Source organism: Bos indicus, chromosome 24, assembly GCF_029378745.1.
Source record: "Bos indicus isolate NIAB-ARS_2022 breed Sahiwal x Tharparkar chromosome 24, NIAB-ARS_B.indTharparkar_mat_pri_1.0, whole genome shotgun sequence".
NCBI lineage: Eukaryota > Metazoa > Chordata > Mammalia > Artiodactyla > Bovidae > Bos > Bos indicus.
Window position 1 is genome coordinate 46,617,070 of NC_091783.1, and position 20,626 is coordinate 46,637,695.

At 49.9% G+C, this 20,626-nt stretch overlaps 1 protein-coding gene across 1 annotated transcript in view; it reads right to left on the minus strand.

Annotated features, from left to right (window-relative positions):
- The window catches only part of LOXHD1 (lipoxygenase homology PLAT domains 1), a 123,682-nt gene that overhangs the window by 59,309 nt on the left and 43,747 nt on the right, over positions 1-20,626 (minus strand). The window contains exons 10-17 of the mRNA XM_070778996.1: positions 19,306-19,472; positions 18,257-18,361; positions 14,553-14,681; positions 13,393-13,557; positions 12,028-12,209; positions 7,352-7,468; positions 6,517-6,679; positions 2,874-3,028 (exon numbers count right to left, since the gene is read on the minus strand). Of these exons, the coding sequence (XP_070635097.1) occupies positions 2,874-3,028; positions 6,517-6,679; positions 7,352-7,468; positions 12,028-12,209; positions 13,393-13,557; positions 14,553-14,681; positions 18,257-18,361; positions 19,306-19,472 (1,183 nt within the window). The remainder of the gene's footprint in view (positions 1-2,873; positions 3,029-6,516; positions 6,680-7,351; positions 7,469-12,027; positions 12,210-13,392; positions 13,558-14,552; positions 14,682-18,256; positions 18,362-19,305; positions 19,473-20,626) is intronic.

Here is a 20,626-nt window from a genome sequence, read left to right on the forward strand (position 1 = left end):
CGGCTGCAGGAGAGCAGAAAGGGGAGAGGCTACGGTGCAGGCCAGGCTGAGGAGCATAAGGCACGACACCTGGACTGTGAGTTTATGAGGGATTTTGTGGGGATGTGACCTAGGCCCTCCTCTGTGTCCCTGATTATACCTTTCATGATGTGACATTGTATTCTGGAGCGCTTGCATTCCGTTAGGATTGCTCAGTGAGATATGGAGTTCTAGGTTTGGGGTAAACTGGGATCAAAACAGCTGGCAGGAGCTTAGGGAAGGAGAGGTGGGAGAGGTGACCCCGGGTGACACCCACTTTCCTTCCAAAAAATATGCTAAGTCACTGTACTGAGAGCTGGGAACCCAGGGATAATAGGATGCCTGTGCCCCTCCTCAGGACAGCCCAGGTGGTGGTAGCCACCTGTGTGAGGACTAGTGCCGGGGCTGGCAAGACTTGCCTGGCGGTGGCATTAAGCTGAAGCTGGGCCTTCCAAGCAGCCAGGGCAGGTCAGACTGCAGGCTGAGGTAAGTGCAGGTGAATGGTGTGATCCTGACGGCAGGTGTGGACCTGTGCAGGCCTTAGAGTGCTGGCAAGCGGCTGAGCCCACACCCTACGACATGGCAATTCCACACCTTCATATGTACACAAGGATGCTTACTGCAGGATAATTGTTTACAGTGGAAAGTTAGGACCCACCTAGGTGTCCAGGATTGGGGCAACAGTAAATAACCATGGCAGTGTCGTACATGGAATGTTATGTGTGCAGTGGTTACAAAGAACAAGCCAACAACATCCATGTCTGACTATCTTGACAGAAAAATTTCAAATTTCATTGCCTGCAAAAAAACACCCATATAGGATACCTTTTATGTAAAAAGTTAAAGCCGCAGAGCAGTGTTATATGTTTCCTTTGGGCATATGCGCACGGATGCAGAGAAGAGCCTCGGAAAGACCTGGACACAGGAGAGAGTGTGGACCATTCTGGAAACTGGGGCCCAAGGGAACTTCTACACAGGCTAGGGAGGCATGCAGTGAAGATCTGGGAATCCCATGAAAGGCTCAGGCAAGATCTGGGGTCAGTGGGGAGCTTTGATGAGTCCAAGTGAGAGAGTGACTCTGCCATCTTTGGATGGATTAACTGGGGAAGCCTGGAGGGTAGATTGGATTTCAGAGGTCTGGTGCAGGGTTCCCTAAGGAAGGTATGATAAGGAAGGCATGACAAAGCTGACCGGGCTGATCTGAGGGTCATTTAGAGAGAGACTCTCCAAGACCAGGTGACTGACTGGATATGGGTGGGTGGGAGTTCTGACGGAGAGAGGGGTGCCAAGGTGACTCCTAGATCTGGAGCACAGGATTAGAGAAGCAGAAGCTTTCACAATACTCAGCAGTGAACAAAGTCCGAAATCATCAGTGACTGAGCCAGAGGAGCTCCAGCTTCCCCACCGGGATGTCAACACGGGAGGGAAGGAGGAGAAGGATGAGGCAGAATGGGGCAAAGACTTCTCTTGTGATGTCATAATTGCTAAGAGAGAAAAAATCTGAACCTGAACACCGAGGAGAATGGATTGCATCACCTTCACTTATACTTTCACTCATTTATTCATTCAACAGATAGTTTTTGGTGGGAAATGAAGTCCAGAGCCCCTTCCTGCTTCCTCAGGTGGTGCCTACCCCAGGGGACTCCCTTTCCCCTCCCCACCTTCTCTGGGAGCCCTGGGGCCCGACTTCCCTGGGATCTCGAGCCCAGGCTAGGGCTTCTTACAGGCGGCCTGGCTGCTGGAGTCACCAGCCGGCTGCAGACCCACTTAGATGGCACCCGCTGTCCTTGGCCCGGAGTTACTTTCCTGTTCACCAAGTAGCGAACATTTCAGCACTAAAGGTCATGCCTGGCTGAGGCTTGGGCTTAAGGAGACCCCAGTGAACACAAGCTGGTTGATGTGGGAATCTATCTCCCCAGACACGCGGCTACGAGGAGGACCGCAGACGGGGTTAGGAGCCAGCGGCCTGGCTCTCCTCCTCAGGCTGTAGCCTGGCCTGTGGGGCTTCTGGCAGAGTTAGGTGAATGGAGAGGAGGAAGGGAGGCTGAAAGTGAAGAAGGGTGAAGGTGGCAGAGAGAGGGGTGCTCCGGCAGGGAGAGGGGCCAGGCTGGTGGGAAGCAAGTGCGGACGGAAATCTTCCTTTGGTAAAACCACTGTTAGGTCAGAGCTGGTAGGGCCTCGGATCCCACTATCCAATTGGATGGTCTTCATGCTTTTTTTGTAGCCACAGAGCCCCTTGATTAATAGAACACTTGCTTGCCACCCCAACAGATAGGCCATCTCAGAGTGGTCCCATGTGGGAGGAGGCGGGTGCCCATCTGCACCCCCCACTCTTCCGTGGCTCCCTTGGGCCTCCATGCTGTCTAGAGTTCTGCACAACACAGCTGAGCTGATTCACATCGGGCTCCTTCTTTCACAGATGAGGACGCTGAGTCCAGAGATGCTCAGTCACGGACGGAGTGGATGGCAGACCCAGCCCTCCAGACCTCTATCTTGTTCAAGCCTCTGTGGAGGCAGCTCTCCCACTCTGCGGTGCTCTCCTCCACACTCATAACCCACGTGCAGTGAGCTACATTCTCTGAAGAAGACCCAGCTCCATATAGCCAGCAACCTGGGGCTCACACGGCCTCTTGCCTGCTCAAGTCCCACCCCCACTCCACATACAGGACCCAGGGCTCAGGCATAGGCTGAGAGAGGGGGACCAGATGCCCTTGGGGGATGCATGGGGCAGATGCCACCCCAAGGGTCAATGACATCCCACAAAGGTCCCAGACAGCCTTAGGGACCAAGAGGAGCTGGCCCCTGGAACAGAGGGCCAGAGGAGAGGGGTGGGGTAACATGGGGGCCCCGCCTACCTTTCCTCTCTCGAACTTGTTGGTGCGGTTCTCTGACTTGCCCAGGTACCGCTCCCCGGTGTCCCCGAGGTCCCCATAGATGGTGATGTAGACCTTGGCATCCGTCCCCGCCCCGGGAACATTTCCTGTGAAGATCTGCACCGAGTACAGCACAACTGGGTGGGCAGTCGGACAGACACACAGACAAAGGGAAGAAAGGTATGGCATTGTTTAGTTTGGGGGAACTGGATTTGTAGGCAGAGTTCAGCTTGTGGCCCAGGCCTGCAGGAGAACGCAGTGTCCTTTTCATCTGCTCCATTATGCATGCTCTGCTACAAGTCTGGCCAGATTCAGCAGTGGGAAGTTTGCTCTAAGAGACCCAAGGGATGGAGACTTTTCCAGCATCCCTCAAAACATATACCCCACCCCCACCCCGGGAAACTGCCTGCCATGCGTGCACACCATGGTCACTAAATGCCATGACACACGGACCTGCCTTCCCGCCAGAGGGTGACCAGTATCGATGCCAAATCCCTCTAAACAGTTCATAGGAGAAAATTAAGTATTTCTAAAAGAATAGATTCCCCTCAGTGTCTCTTCTCTTATTTGCATTTACTCTTCAACCAACCTGCCCCAGTGCTCCAGGGAACCACCCGCCACCACAGCCACAATCACTGTCACCTACTCTTTTGTCTCCCACGGCCTTTGGAAAGGGCTCAAAGAATACTTGGTGTGACAATTATTACAGATTATTAAGGAAAATAAAACCAAACACTGTCTTGTTTTTGTTTTGCTGCTAAGCATTCATCAGGGAAGAATAAAGTAGTCACTCACTCAACCCCCCACCCTGGGTGGGGGAAGACGCATCTGTTTCTATGACGGCTAAGCATTCTGTGTCCCCTCTCCACAGTCCTTTGTGCCAGGAGCTTTGGAGTTTCAGGCCAAGGAAGAGGGGACTTAGCTGGATTATCCCCAAGGGGAAGGATGGAAATTGTGGCTTTGAGGTGAAGGTGAAAACGACCCAACTGGGAAGAAGTTTCGTTTCCCCAGCCTGGGAGCAGGTGTGGGTTCGAGAGTGCCTATGGTGGTAGGAACTCCCCAACTGCCCACAGGGACCCAGGAAGGAGACAGCTGCCAAGCCTGTCTGAAGCCTTGAAGCAAGGAGGCCTCCAGGGTGACGACAGGGTCTTTTGACAAAGCCGGGCTCCTTGGAGAAGCCTTTCTGGCCACCCAGAGAAATGAAACCTGTGTGCTGGCTGACAGCCAGCAGGCACAGTCTCACCAAGCAGAAGGCCAGAAGTAAAGGTTGTCCCCAACCTGGACTGAGGGCCAGGTCCCTGCTGTGAGCCTCAGGGTTTTTATAAGACCCTGGGAAAGGGGACACCCCTGCCCTGCAGTGACTGAGATGGACACTCTTACCAGCCCATGCAAGTGGGCTCAGAACCGCATGGAACTAAATGCAGGAGACTGAGGTGACGTGAGCTGCTCTGCCCGTGGGTATGGAACACGCTCACGCCCACAACACGGTTCCTATTATTATCCTCATTTTCCCCTGGATCCGTAGCATTATTCTTCCTTGCTCCCCTTCTGCCTCTTTCTGCTCCTTGAGCAGCTTTATAGGTTCCTAAACATCTGCCTTGCCCCAGATGCCCATGTCTTCCAGTTCTGTCTGCTTCCCGTAGCTCTCACCCTGCACGCTCCAGGTGTCAACTTCTGTGAGTTCCCCAGGCTGTATCTCCAGCCCAGGTCCCTTCTGAGCTCTGAACCCACATCCCTGTGTCCACCTGGACTGGACCACAGGCCACAAGCTCACATCCAGTCCTGAGCTCCGCCCCCTTTCCCATCGTCCCATCTCCATCACCCCACCCAGCAGTCTGCTGGCCTTCCCTCCTTGGTGCACCAGGAGACCTGCTCCTAGAGGCCTGTCCCCTTAGAGAGTAGGATCCAGCACTGGGCACACTTGAACCCTGGCCCCCCCGGCCCCCAACTTGCTCAGTTCAGTGCAGAATCCAGCCAGCATTTCACACACACATTAATAACATCTTCTTTTGTCTAAAGGAGTCAACGTGACCCACACCTGGCTGGCTGATATGACAAGAGGTAACACTAGGAATCTTGCCGGAGTTTGGACACAGCAGTCGACTGTCCCCACCCTCCTCACTTGTTCTCCCCATCCATTTCCTGGCTGTTCATTCAGACCTGCTCCACACTTGGGTGGGACCTTTTCAAAGGAGACCCTTGTCCCAGAGTGGGGTGTGGTGTCCCCAGGGCTGTGATTTAAATGGCCTTCCTGCCCTTCACTGCTCTCTCCAGTCCTTTTGGGAATTAGCAAAACCGACTCAGCTTTTGGGTGCTGAGCAGCACGGTCGGTCGTGCAGTCAAATCCGGCTATTTCCGGATCCTCCTCCCTCCCCATCCCACCAAGGCCACCCCGCTCTCCGTGAAAAGATGTTTCCCTAGAAACACCACCCAGTGCAGAGGGGTTCGTAGCATTTTGTTAACACAGAACAGCCAAGGGTGCCGTGAGGACAGCTTTCCAGCGCATCCTCTGGGATCCAAGTAGAAAAGGAAATGATCCCCCAGATTCAAAGTAAAACACATTCAGAGAAAAGGATGTGGGAAAGGCATGTCATCGAGGTAACACTTGTTTTTATCTCTAAGCAAGTGGCAACTCAGATGAAAAGAAATGTCACAGCTACAGCAGAGGCTTAGTTTAGGTTGAGGTCTGAGCCTGGAGCAATACCACCCAGTAAGGGAAGGGAGAAAGGCATTCAGAGACTAGCCAGAGAGGTAAGAAGGTGTATGGAGAGAGTAACATGGGAACTTACATTAGCATATGTAAAATAGATAGCCAAGGGGTTGGGGGGGACTCAAACTGGTGCTCTGTAACAGCCTAGAGGGGTGGGATGGGGAGGGAGGTGGGAGGGAGGTTCAGGAGGGAGGGGACATGTGGGATGCCTATGGCTGGTTAGTGTTGCTATTTGGCAGAAAACAACAAAATTCTGTTAAACAATTATCCTTCAATTAATAAAATAAATAAAGGAAAGAAAATGGTGGTTCCAAAGCAAAGGAATGAGGGCAAGAAGTGTGTGCTCAGGCTGGTACAAATTCTGCAGAAAAGAGCCTCATCAATGAGGAAAAGGTGACTGGCACACACAGAAAAGAAACCCATGGCCTTGGACACGGAAGCTGCACCCAGCCTCCTGAGAACAAACACCAGAGTTACAGTTCTGTACAAAGCCGGGAAGCTATCTGATTCACACTCGGTAGGGACAGCTGAATCCAGCAAGAGCAGAGAGGACCAAGTCCAGCGGATTAGTAGCCAAATAACTAAGCAAAGGGAGAGAACAAGGACCAGTTGAGTCCAGCCCCAGGAGAGCACATACGTGGATGTCGGATCACACTGTCAGACCAGGGGAGGATTTGAGCACGAGACTCAGGGTGAGGGCGCTGCAACTCTGAAGAACAGCCATGCCATTTATTAGCTGAGTGAACTCTGGCAGCTTGTGTAACCTCTGTGAGCCTCAGTTGCCCTCTCTGTGGAGTGAAGGTAATTACAGACTCTGCCTCCGAGGTGCAAAGGCTCTGCCCCGCACAGGGCAAGTGTCCAACGAGGGACACTTCGTTCTGCTGATGGTGATGAGGGCGATCACCCCACACTTACTGTCCAGAGGCTCTTCCACTTCCTTGTAGACTTGCCTTAAAGACCCATCTCTCATGTATTTCTCGGTGAAGATGTCATAAGGGACCAGTTCTCGAATGGTCTTCTTGTCATCCTCCGAAGTGGCAAGCCATCGATCACAAGGGAAAGTCAAGGTCTCTGTACCCTGGGGTGAGGAGAAAGGAGGAAACTGAGCCCTTCATGTGGAAACTACCAACTTCAGTCATTCATCACCCATCTCAACACTCATGGGGACCAAGGCCAAGGATGATGGAGCCCCACTGATAATGCAAAAGCCCCAGGGGAGGCCCCAGCCCTGCCCCAATTCCAGCAGATCCAGCCTTACTTAAAGCACTTCCAAACCATGTCAGGGGGAGGCTCTGGAAGGTCGAATTCCCCAAGTCACTTGAAAATGGATACCCGAACCCCATCCCAGAGACTAAGACTCAGCTGGTAGTGAGGGGAGAGTCTGTATTTTAAACTTCTCCCTAGGTTTAGAATTCTGTGGTTTTAAGAATGCTTTCCAAGTTGTGTGGGTGGCTTTCTTTCTCTGAGTTGACCTTGAGTTGCAGGAAGGACACACTTGGTCACTCACTAGTAGCACGGCTTTGGGGGTGAGGAGCAGAGACACGGCTGTCCAGACCCTTTTTCTTGAAGGTTTTAAAAGATTGTGCCTTGGGCCTGCTTTAGCTCCTGCACTTGGCATGAACTGGCTGAATCTTCCTTAGATGATTTTATCTCAACTTAAAAAGGCTGCAGTTTCTTATAAGAAATCTGACTTGAATCTCTTCTGAAATGGGACAAAAGAAACCGCAGGATGGACCAGTCAGAAACTCACATCTTTATCTGGGAGGAGCCGGCGGATGTCCACGTGGGAGCAGTGCCAACCAGGATTCATGCCCGTATTATCATGGCCAATCCGAATTTTTTCAATGATTTCTCCCACATCTTCTAACTTGGGGAAGGAGAAAATACACCAGATGTTGATTGAACAGTCCAGGAAAGTACAACCTCAGCAAAACTCTGCCTCCCGAGGGCATCTACCTTAGAAACCCTTTGAACTTCCAGGGGTCACTTTCTCCCAGTCAGTCCCTCCTGTTTGGTCAAATCAGCCCCTGCTTTCCCTTCCTTACACATGCTGTGCTCACACCTCCCTTCGTCTCCCCAACTTAACATCAGCCTAGACTCCAGAACTCAGTTCACTCAAGCTCTGGGAGGCCATACCCCTTTTCATGGTGGAGCCCAGCCCCCAGTCTTCTGTTACTAGCAGAGGCTTGAGAGCTGAAGATGAGTTCTGGTTCTGCCCAAGCCCTGCCTTGCTAGTCTGACCTTCTCCTTGGCCCCTCAGGGCTGCTTCCATCTCCAGCCACTCCTCTTCTGTGTCATTCAATTTCCAGTCCCTCCAGCCTGACATTTTCTTGCCACAGGGCCTTTGCATCAGCCCTCCCTGCCCCTTCCCTTTCTTCTTCTTTACCTAAACCAGTGTTTGCCCAACGTCATCATTCAGGTCTCAACTCAAGGATCATTTACTCAGGGAAAGCCCCTGATCACCTTGGTGGTTTAGTCACTAGGTCATGTCTGACTCTTGCGACCCCACGGACTGTAGCCCGCCAGGCTCCTCTATCCATGGGATTCTCCAGGCAAGAATACTGGAGTGGGTTGCCATTTCCTTCTCCAGGAAATCTTCCAGACCCAGGAATTGAACCCGGGTCTCCAGCACTGCAGGCAGATTCTTTCCCAACTGAGCTATAAGGACCTGATCACCTCAAAAAATTCAAATCTCTTCATGATAAGGTCTGACAGCATCCTATCACTCACACACACACACATACACACACCAGCACTTCTCACAGTCAGAAGTTTGCCTTTACTTGTGTGAAGCCTTCTTTTCCATCACTGAAAGTCATAAGGGCAGGCACCACGTCTGTTTTGCTCATCACGGCATCCCCAAAACCCAGAACAGAGCCCTTGACCTCTGTACTCAATACCTAATGGCAGACAGGATAAAAGATTGCTTCCTTGTCTGTGAAATGTGTGTGACAAAGTCAGCTGGGTTCTCTCACACCTCAGCCACCAAGGAGTGCATGGAAGTCCCCTTGAATGAAAGAGTGATATGTGCAGGCATGAAGAGTCCCTGAAATTCAGGAGGTGCCGTCTCTCATCTATCCTGTCTGGACCCTGTGGGCACATGGTGCTGGAGAGGGACTCAGCCAGGAGTGACTGACTCCCAGATCCTGTCCTGAGAGCCTTCAAAAGAAGCAACAAGGTGGCCAGACACAAGGCAAGGCATCCACACGGTTGGCACCTGCCTCCTTGGCTCTCTCCGTCAGGCTGCCCTCCATCAGGCCCCACTCTAGGGCCTCTGGGAGCCTGTGGGCCTCTCCCAGTTCTCATGTGTCATGTTCTTCCCTGAAATGGAGCTGGATGTGTCAGTTCCCATCCTGCCTCATCCCTACGGGGATCTGGGCAATCACGGGTGGAAACAGACAAGGAAATCGGGGTAAAGGGAACAGAGGGCAGGGAAACAAAGAAATACCCAGATGCCCTGGCTCATGGGTGGCCCACGGAACTCATGTCTTTGGCATTGACAGGTCGAGGTTAAGGAGGGTGTGCAGACTTGAGCTTCCTGGCAGCCCCTCTGAGGAGCTTTCTGCCTGGCCTGCTCCTTCAAGGACTCAGTGCTACAAGGAGATGGCAGTCAGCCCCAGGGTAGTTGAAGACTCCTGATGAGTGAATGGCATCTGAATGAGTGATTGAACCATTCACCAAATGTGGAGCCTCTATAAGCCTAGACAGATGTGACCTGGGAATGAACTGGAAGAGCTCCCAGCACTGCACACCCTCCACACACACACACACACACACCGTTGACAGCCACGGCCAAGCCCATCAGCACCGCCTGAGAAATGTCCCCCTGCTCCCACCCACCTCCATCCTTCCCAGCTATAGCCCTACAAGCTGCATGATCTAGACAAGTTTCTTGACCTTCTAGGCCTTAACTGCCTCATCTATTAAATGGGGAGATTGCTCAGCCAAAGGCAGGGGCATGGGCAGGGCAACCCTTCAAGGTCACTTCTGGGTCTAAGATCACAGACGTGTTTCTTTTTGTCAGCAATTCTCTCCTTCCAAGTGACCAATATGGCACCACTTTGCTGGAGACGCCTTGAGTTAACAAACTCCCCAGCAGCCAGCTCACCCGTGCTTCATCAGAGACCTGGTGTCCCCTGCGAGCTCCTGGACTTTCTGAATCATTAAACAGAGACCAGTGAATGCACGGGGCCTCACCCTTTCACAGCAGGAGAAACAGGAAGCTCCGGGCGAGATCGTGACTTACAGGATCTGCACTCAGGGACACTGAGCTGCCAGGCAGCTGTCAAAGGGGGACAATGACACCATCTGACTCTTGGAATGGTGATGAGGATTAAATGAGGTGATACATCCCAAGTGCCAAGAACAAGGCTGGCACATGGGGAGTGCCCAGTAAATATTAGCCATTGTTATTTTCCCAGCAGATCTGGGTGTCTGAGGACGAGGCCACAGAGAGGGTGGGCTTGCTCGTGAGTCAGAGGCTGAGCAGAGCCAGAATCCAGGGTTATGGGCTCACTTACAGCCCAGCACTCCTCCTCTTGCCCGAAGATCAGTGGGAAAAGAGAAACGGAGAGACGGGGACACAAAGCAAGCTCATTTGTGTCTAAGCCCTCATACTCCCCCCAACACCCAGGTAGATTTGGAAAGAAAAAAAATTGCAACAAATTACTGGCAAATTATAGCTGCCTATTAGGCAGACTTCATTGATGAAACTTCCCGGAAGCCAAGGTGTGATCACACTCAGGCCTCTGACAGCATCTGGCTGGGATGACGCACGCACAAGGAGATCTCTGTGGGTGAGGTGCTACTTCGTGTGCATAGATGAATCACCCTTGAATTCTCCTTGTTAAAAAATCTCCACCAAGGTGGCAACCTTCCCACAAGTGCCGACTGCTCCCGGAGAAGGTGGGGAGGGGAAAGGGAGTTTCCTGGGGCAGACACGACCCGAGGAAGCAAGATGGGGCTCTGTGCTTTGTCTCCCACCAGAAAATAAGGGGCACATCTCCCAAAGTCCCTACTACCTGGAGAGCCCAAGCCCTCACCCCTTGTCCTTCAGAGTCACCCCCTTTAAATCCTGTTCCATGGATCCTTAGCCAAGTTACATCCCTCTCCTATCCCGTCTTGTCAAACCTCAAGCCACTTGCTATGTTTCCTTCCATCTCTGGCCCTCAGCCATGATGTTCCCCTTGCTAGGAAGGCCTTCCCTCCTTGGTCCCTCATATGCTCACTTTCAGGTCTAGCTCAAAGCCACCACTTCCAGGGAGCCCTCTCTGGTCTCTGAACACCTACAGCACACTCAGCCAGCCCCACTGTTTGCCCTCATGGGCTAGTGGATGGCAGGGGCTAAGGGCACATATTCTAAGCCTCCAAGCGTTGAATCCTACTTCCACTATGCCTTGGCTGTGTGATTTAATGGAAGCTACTAAACTCTCTGTGCCTTGGTTTCCCCATACTTAAGCACAGATAATCACAGCGCAGAGTTGCTCTGAGGGCTAGGTAACCCTATGACAGGGCCTTCTTATCCCCAAGAGCAGCTATGATGATGGTCACCAGACTCTCTCCTTAGCCTTGTTGAGATCTGGGGTTCCCCAGTTGGACTGCAAGCCCCTTGCAGGCACGGTCTGGGTCCTCTCCTTCCCTTGTCTCTTCCACCCCACCTGGCACAGAGTGGAGCTTACAAGGAGGCACGGGATGGGTGTACAGAATACCAGGTGTGGATGCGGTGACATACATCCGCAATAAGCATCGAACAGTGAAACTCTCAGGCCAGAGCCAAGTGGGAACCAAGGAATACATGGGATGCTCTCTTCCCTGCTGGCTCAGATGGTAAAGCATCTGCCCGCAATGCAGAAGACCTGGGTTCGATTCCTGGGTTGGGAAGATCCCCTGGAGAAGGAAATGGCAATCTACTCCAGCACTCTTGCCTGGAAAATCCCATGGACGAAGGAGCCTGATAGGCTACAGTCCATGGGTTGCAGAGTCGGACATGACTAAGCGACTTCACTTTCACTATAGCTTGACAGATAAGCAGGAGACAATAATGTGATGAGGAAGTCTGGAAGCCAGCTCCCTCCATGGCTTTGCTGTTGGTAGCACTGGAGATGGCCCCAGTGGAACTGTGCCTCTAGTTTCCTTAAACCCTGTGCACTCATTGTCACCTTTGACTCAGACACTGGTCCCGGAGAGGGAAAGTCACTGTCCTCCTGGCTCCTCACATGCACTGAGGCTCAGAGAGATTGGATGAACTTCATCCAATGAGGTTCCAGTGAGAATGATGGTTCCAGTGAGAACCATCTCCCTCACTCACAACAGCCCATCAGATGAAAGGCACATGTCAGACTCTAGACAAGGGCTCCTTCTCCTTGCCTTCTGGTCCAGCCCGCACCCCTGTGCTGGCTCCCTTGGGAGCCTGCCAGATGCCGGTACCTCCATTATGAAGCGGGAGGCGGACTTCCTCTCAAAGAACAGCTTCTGCTCCCTCTTGTTGGTGCACAGGTACTTCTGCTGGGTGCACACGGCGTCGCAGCCATAGATGACGATGAAGATGTTGGCGTCTGTCCCAGCGGCAAAGACATCACTAGTGTAGAGGGTGATCTCATAAGGGACAACTGGGGAGGGGACAGAAGGCAAAGTCAGAGGGGGGGTGAAAACAGGAAACAAATACAGGCAGGTCAAGTTCTTTATCAGCACCACCGCTCTGGATCTGTCCCTTCACTGGGAGCTGCTACCCAGGGGCCTGAACCTTCATGTGGTTGCCTAGCAACCCAGGGTGGAGGGAGGTATCCCGACATGCCTTGGGCCCATCGAAAACCCCTGTCACCTCAGACTAGGGTCTCCGTGCCTCTCCCATTACAGAGCTAGTACAACAGATTGGGTGAAAGCACAGGCTCTATCTAGCCTGACTGTGCGACCTGTGCAAGTCACCTAGGAGCCTTGGTTTCCTCATTTGTTACAGCATCCTCAAAGCAGTCCATGGCTGCAGACATCCTATACACAGGAGCATTATGTTTCAGGGGACAGCCACCAATCAGATCGGCCGGTCTACAGTGGTGAGAGCCCTTTCTCTTCTCTTCTCACCCCTTCTACTACTCACTCACTGGCTCCACACTGGTCTGCCCCTCCCCGGCAATAGACTTTCAGATGATGACAGAGGAAGCAACATGTCAAAAATTCACCTAATTGTTCCATTTTCTCCTTTTCTTTAGCTGGTAAAGGAATTACATTTTGCTTCTTTTCAAGTTCTTCCCCCCTCCCCAATCAAGATAAAATCTTATAACAGTGATTTCTTTGGTGTGTTAATGACTGGAGTGAGGACTGATTAAGGGGTTGATAATGACCCTTCATTGTTAGACTGTGGAGAAAGAAATGGCAACCCAGTCCAGTACTTTTGCCTGGGAAATCCCACGGACAGAGGAGACTGGCAGGCTACAGTCCGTGGGCTTGCAAAGAGTCAGATACGACTGAGCAACAACAACAACAAATGTTAGACCTTATCTTTTCTCCTTTTTGGGTCTTACAACCACCCTGCACTATTATCTCTATTTTGCAGACAGGGAAACTGAACTCCAGAGAAGTCAGGCTCTTTGCCTGATGTCATCAGCTAGTTTGGAGTAGAAATACATCCCATATTTCCTTTCCTTGGGTCTAGAGTTCTGTCCACAGCCAGCACAGGGCCCGTGGAATTTCCAAGTTGGGCCTGGCCAAGGGTCAAGCGCAGATGAGGGACTGGGAGTTGGTGGGAGGCTGAGGAGGTCTAGGAGGAGGCCCAGGCTTTCCCTGCAGGACTCCTACATGGTGTGTACCGCCTTGTCTGAAGCTCCGCGTGGAAAAGGTCCCTGACGATGGTGCCGTCATCTTCATTCTTGGCCAACCAGCGGCCACAGGGGAACGTCATGCACTTGCCAAGGGATGGGGCGTCCACCTCTACCCAGTCTACAAACCAGCCTGGAGCCTTGCCTGGAGGGAAGGAGACACAGAACCCCTCAAGGACCTCTACACAGATGGCTTTCTGTGCACAACTTCAGGACTCCAAGCATCCTTCCCTAGTCAAAGGCTGGTGCCTATGGCTCCACCGTGGACTCATCATTGCTTCTGCTTACAGCAGTGTGGACTGATTCCTGTGTACCCTACCGGATCCTACTCTGGGCTGCTGTCAGTGAAATGAACAGAAGGGAAGGGATATGGAGAAGAGATGACGGGAGGCAGAGTCTGAGGGGAGGGAAGCAAAGAACCGTCCAGGGTGGAAGGTATTCCCAAAAGGGAACCCAGATGCCAGAGAGAGCCTGTGTTAACAAGGGCTCCATATTTTCATCTAGTGGCAGGGCGACATGCTGGGCTCCCTGGCCTCAGTTTATGATTCATGAAGGGAAGGGAAACAAGTGAAGGATCTATGCTCCTCCCTGGGAAAATGAGTGCTCAGGTTTAAAGAAAGAAATGGAAGCCGGGCAGAGACCTTGTCCCTCAGTCCCAGAAGCAAGGAGAAAGGCCTCCTTCCTCAGGCTCACAAGATATGGTTTGAAGACCAAAAAAAATGAGTCCTGCTTTAGTGAGAGAGAACAAACTTGGGCACAGTATTAGGGGCTTCTGGGAAGAACTGGCTTCATCCGTGGTTCTAAGTGGAGCCCCCAGACCAACAGCCTCAGCATCACCTGTGAAATATAAAATCTCTTGAGTCCCATCCCAGACCTACTGAGTCAAAAACTGGCTGCACACTGAAATTTCTGACTGTGGGGTTTGGGGAGAAAGCTTTAAAAAATCACTGGTGTCCGGGCCCTACCCTGATCAATTAGACCAGAATCTCTGTGTGCAGCCATGAAGGGACTGAGGGAGCTGTGTCATCATGGAAAGCAGATGACATCCAAGCCTACCCCAGATTCTTTCCTAGGCACCCATGGGGGCCTGCCCATGGTCCTCATGTTCTCAGCCAGGAACAGAAGGGAGGGAAGCCAGACCTGTGTTGTCATGACCGATTCTGACTTTCCACAGATCTCCCAGGTCCAGGGTCTCCACTGTGAAGATTTCGATGCTATCCCTCTCAAACTTGTCGCTGTTGGTCTTGGAGGATTTCAGGAGGGTCATTCCTGCAACCAAATGACCCCAGCATGACTGGCTAGGCCTGAGGCCTTCAAACTTAGTTTGACTACCCCTCTTAGTCTCTTCTCCTAATGAGCAAATTTCTGAACTTCTATCAAATTTAGACTATACAGTTACTATCTGGGGGGCATTTTTGGTATTTTGTGTGTGTGTGTGTGTCCTTGTATGGAGCTTTGCAATAACTCTTTGACATACGTATTTTTATTTCCTGCTTTGCTAAAGAAAAGGAGACACACCCACAAATTAAGGGCCTTATCCAAGATCACCTGGGAGAAAGCGGTGGGGCCCTAAGACACAGCCCTCAGGTTTCTCCACGTAGGGAGGGAGCCACCTTCACATGTTCCCTGCATTGAGGAAACAGGGGCTCCCCTGCAGGATGGGGCATGTGCCAATTCTCTGGAGACTCTTCTCTGGATGACAGAAGGAGGACTGGATTCCAGCGCCCCTCACCAGCCACCTCACATACAGGCTCTGTCCTAGGGCTCTGACTGCGGTGTCGATCGGAAATTTAAGGTGGTCCCAGGGTCATCACCATCCCCTCCTGCCTCATTCTTCAAGTCTCCTTATCCCTGTAAGTCCTGCCTCATGTAGGAAGTCTTTTGATAATCATAGACTTACTGCAGATGATTTAAGTGCACAGAGTCAGACAGACCTTGGTTATTGTCTGGGTGGCCTTGGGCAAATTACTTAATTCTCTGAGATCTGGTTTCCTCAAATGTCAAAAGGGGTGGCTTTGGTGCCTTCCCCATAGAGGAGTTGTGACTATTTAATACGATGACTGTTGAGTGTTGAAGAATGTGCCAAACACATAGAAATCCCTTGGCAAATAAAAGCACTCTGTTAGGCCCCCTCAATTTCATTGACTATGGTTCAGTAACTATTGCAATGACATACATTTGTAAGTTTCAACCTGATTCACTCATTATATTTGCATTATTTAACCTATTAAATGATAATAATATTAATAATAAATGCTTTATTGTCATTTTGTCTCAAATATTTTACACATTCAATTTCATTAAATCCACAACTCTATGAGATATCTACTAGTTTAATCTCCATTTTACAAAAGTGCGTGTGTGTGCTCAGTCATATTAACTCTTTGTGACCCCATGGACTGTACCTCCTCAGGCTCCTTTGTCCATGAAATTTTCCAGGCCAGAATTCTGTGTTGGGTTGCCATTTCCCACTCCAGGGAATTTTCCCAACCCAGGGATCAAGCCCTTGTCTCTTATGCCTCCTGCACTGACAGGCAGATTGTTTACCAACTGCGCTATCAGAATACGCTACAAATGGGGGAAACTAAAGCAAAGAGAGGTTAAGCCCCTTTCCCGAGGTCACACAGCTACTAAGCAGTATAGGAGAAATTTAAACCCATTAGTCAAGCTCGAGTACACACGACTGAATTAGAATATGAGCATCTCAAAGTCGGTGATTACCAAGTCAGGGATCGCCCCTTCATTCTTCAGCAATGCTTAGAATAGAGCTTTAGGAGTAATGAGAAAATATGTGATGACTACGTATTTGAGGAACTGGTTCTTCTCTGAACTCAGAATGGCTGGACAGGTGGCCCAAGTGGATGCTGACTCCGGCGCATATGCCACTTTCTGTGATGGCCTTGACAGAGGCTCCAGAATGACCCCAAGATTCCCTGAGCATCTCATATCAAGAGTACCATGGAACCCACTGGCTGAATCTTATTGGAGGCTGGGAAGAGCCACCATTTCCCAGGTTGTTATTGAGATAGAGTTAGAGCTACCTCTGCATTCAGAATAGAAGGAAAAAGCTGGCAAAAGACACAGAGCAGAGACCTCTCACTGTGTGGACTCAGGAGCTTCTTCACTGTAGTTTTGAAAGGCCACCACAGTGACGCCTCAAAGAAGGGTGCAGGAAATGGTTAAACAAAACAAAACAAAACCACCTTTCAGGAAGGCTGGACAAAGACTTGGGCGCCATTGCCTGGGGAGAGGATGCTGAAGGGAAGATGATTTTCACAACTTCCAAACACTTGTAGGGGGTAGAGGCAGCAACGAGGGCTGAGAGAGGACTTAGAAGGATTTTAAAAGAATTTTAAAAGAACATTTAAAAGAACAAGGAATTGCCTTTCTCTCTTGGAGTCAGTCGCATGTAATCTTTCAAGAGTCAGAGGCACGCAAGTGTACAAAATAGGGACAGGAAAACCTCTCCAATAAATGGTGCAGGGCAAATGGATGTCTACAGGCGAAATAATTCATTTGGACCCTTCTCTCACATCATACACAAAAATCAGCTCAAAATGAATTACAGATTTAAATATAAGACCTGAAACTGTAAAACGCTTAGAAAAAAAAAACATAAGGAAAACACTTGATGACATTGGTCTTGGTAATGAGTTCATGAATATGACACCCAAAACACAGGCAACAAAAACCAAAATTAGCAAGTGGGATTACATTAAACTAGAAGCACAGCAAAAGAAACCGAATTCTGTAGAATGGGAAGCATATTTGCAAATCATTTACCTATAAGGGGTTAATCACCAACATATATAAAGAAATATACGACTCAATAATAAAGAAAATCTAACAACTCAATTAAAAATGGGCTAAAGACTTAAATGGACCTTTCTCCAGAGAAGACACAAAAATGGCCAATAATATATGAAAAAAGTATTCATTGTCACTAATTATGAGGGAAATGCAAATCAAAACTACAATGAGATACCATCTCATACCTGTCAGGAGGTCACTATCAAAAAAAACAAAAGACAACAAGTGTTAGTGAGGATGTAGGGAAATTGGAATCCTTACACACAGTGGGTGGAAGTCCAAAATGATGCAGTTGCTCTGGAAAATAGTATGAAAGTTCTTCAAAAAGTTGAAAATATAACTACCATAAGAACCTGCCATCTCACTTCTGGGTATATATCCAAAAGAATGAAATCAGGTCCTTGAAAAGATATTAGTACTCCTATGTTTGCTGCAGCATTACTCAGAATAGCTAAGACATGGAATAAAAATCCTAAATGTCCATTGACAGATGAATGGATAGAGAAGATATGGTATATACATACAATGGAATATTACTCAGCCTTGTAAATGGAGATTCTTTGATATGCAACAATGTGGATGGTTCTTGAGGATATTATGCTAAGTGAGATAAGCCAGGCACAGAAAGACTAATACAGCATGACTCCACTGAAATGAGGTATCAAGGTCAAATTCATAAAATCAAAGACTGGATTGGTGGTTACCAGGAGCAAAGCGTAGGAGGAAATAGGGAGTTATTAATCATCAGGCATAAAGTTTCAGTTTAGTAAGATGAACCACCTCTAAAGATCTGTTGTACACCATGAACCAACAGTCAACAATAATGTTTATATGTTTAAAATTTGGTAGGAAAACAGATTGCATGTTAAGTGTTCTTCCCACAATACAATAAAACAGTAAAGAAAATTTTAAAAATGATTTCTTAAAAAAGAAAGTGAGAGACATGACCGGGATATCTCTGGAAAGTTCCACTGTCTCCTCCAGTCTCCCTCAAGAGGAACATGGGTGAGTGGGGCCTTGCATTGCTCTCTTACCAGTGTCATCTTGAGTGCCAAAGAGTGTGATGAAGACATTGGCATCGGTGCCAGCATTCTTCTTGTCCCCAGTCTTTATGGTCACTGAAAATGTGGTAGATTTATCTGCAGGAGAAGAGTGTGGAGAAGTGAGTGGTAGACTGCACCTCCCATGAAGGGAGGAGGGAGATAACGTATTGAGCACGTTTCTCTGCTTCGGTTGGCTGTTTCTATGAGTCACTTTCCTTGCAGTATGTGTTGTTCTGTAGTTGCCTTTAGTCTGGAAACTTCCAGAAGGCAGAGATGAGACTCCCCACCCCTACTGCCAGCTCACACAGGAAACCCTCAGTCAGTAGAGTTGTAGGATGCTCGAGGAAGACTTGGGGTGACTGTGGGGTTTAAAGGCTCATCAGCCAGGAACCCTGGTCTGACTCCTCCAGATTGGGAAGTTTTAAGGATGCGAATTTCAAGGAAGGGAGCACAAGCATCCCAGCACTCTTGAAAGTTCATTCTTCCCCTTGACAAAAATATTCGTATTGGGAGTCTATAACGAGCCAGGAGGGGAGGTTGCAAGACTAAGTCAAAGGAAAGGAAAGTCGTTCTGTCGTGTCCAACTCTTTGCGACCCCATGGACTGTAGTCTACCAGGCTCCTCTGTCCATGGGATTTCCAGGAAATAGTACTGGAGTGGATTGCCATTTCCTTCTTTAGGGGATCTTCCTGACCCAGGGATCGAACCCATGTCCCCTGCATTGTAGACAGACGCTTTACCATCTGAGCCACCAGGGAAGTCTAAGTCAAAACCAACTGTAACTATTCTGTTCTATTTCATTCCATTCCTGACAATAACTCCATGCTAAGCCATGTACTTTACAGCCAGCTATATGCTAGACATGTGAGAACATGCCCCTGTCACCTTCCCATTCTTGCCACGGAAGACTGAGAGGGCAGCACAGATAGATTCCCAGAAAAGGAAGTGCTCGGAGTCCAGAGTGGAGAGGAAGATGGAGACCTAGTTGGGGAAAGACAGAGGAGATGGGTGCTGGAGGGAAGAAATCAGCTCTAGGAAACCTTTCTGCTCCAGGGCCAGGTTGTCGAGGGGGGCGTTGTCACCACCTCCCCCGCCCTCCTCCATGCTTGGTGGCAGCACATAGGACTCGTCCACTGGCAACAGCTCCCTGGACAGCTGGCCATCGTCCTCCTCCACAGCCAGCCAGCGTTGGCACGGGAAGTAGTACCTGTGCAGGAGGGGAATGGGGAAAGTTTGGGAATGTGTCTTTGAGAAGGTCTCATGAAACAGCAGTCATGGCTGAGACATAAGAGGCCCTCATGGGACCCAAATGCTCCCCTGTCTGCCCCCACCCCCCAGCATTGCCCTCCCATCCTACCTAAGAATCACCCCACTAGTTCCTTGCCTGGTGGTGGTTTAGCCGCTAAGTCGAGTCTGACTTTTGTGACCCCATGGACTGTAGCCTGCCCAGCTCCTCTGTCTATGGGATTTCCCAGGCAAGAATACCGGAGTGGGTTGCCGTTTCCTACTCCAGGGGATCTCCCCGACCCAGGGATCAAACTCAGCTCTCCTGCTTTGCAGGCAGATTCTTTACCAACTGAGCTACAAGGGAATCCAGTTTGCCTGGAAGTCTACACTTGCCTGGAGTAGACAACAAATATGGGATGTGGTTTCCATACACCCCATGGAAAAAGGCTGTGCCTGGAATCAGGGTCACATAGGAGGAATGTAGAGAAGGAGGGGTTTCTGGGGATTGTTCTGGCCTTTTCTAGAATCAATCTATTAGCCAGAGCTACTTTGGCAGAGAATATTGTACATAGGAGGTGCTTCATACCTAAAGGATTGTAATGGAATGACCCACTTAAGCTTCTGAAAGATACAAAGAATATGACCTTTAAGGAGCTGGCACAGCAGACAGCGGACACCATCCAGGGAAGGGAGGTCCAGTTAGACTCCTCAGCAGAGAAGCTGAACCCAGGGCAAGGGAGGAGCCAGGATGGAAGGGAAGGCAGGACAAGGCTGGGAGAAGCAGCAGAGAGTGGGCACTAAGGACTCGCCTCTAGAGCCCGACTGGGTTTGAATCCTGGCTCTGCCACCTACAGTCCTTTGAGACTGAACAAGTTTCTTTACAGCTCTTTCTGTGAGAGTTGCCAGATTTAGCCTGCAGAATCACAGGACTCCCAGTTAAATTGGAATTTTAGATGAGCAAGGAATATTTGGGACACACTTATACTAAAATATTATTCTTTGCTTATCTGACTTTCAAATTTAAGTGGCCATTCTACATTTTATCTAGCAACCCTCTATAGAATGAGGATAATGTTGCCTATTTCAAAGGCAATGGTGAGAATTACAGGAGTAAAACATTTTTAAGTGCTTAAA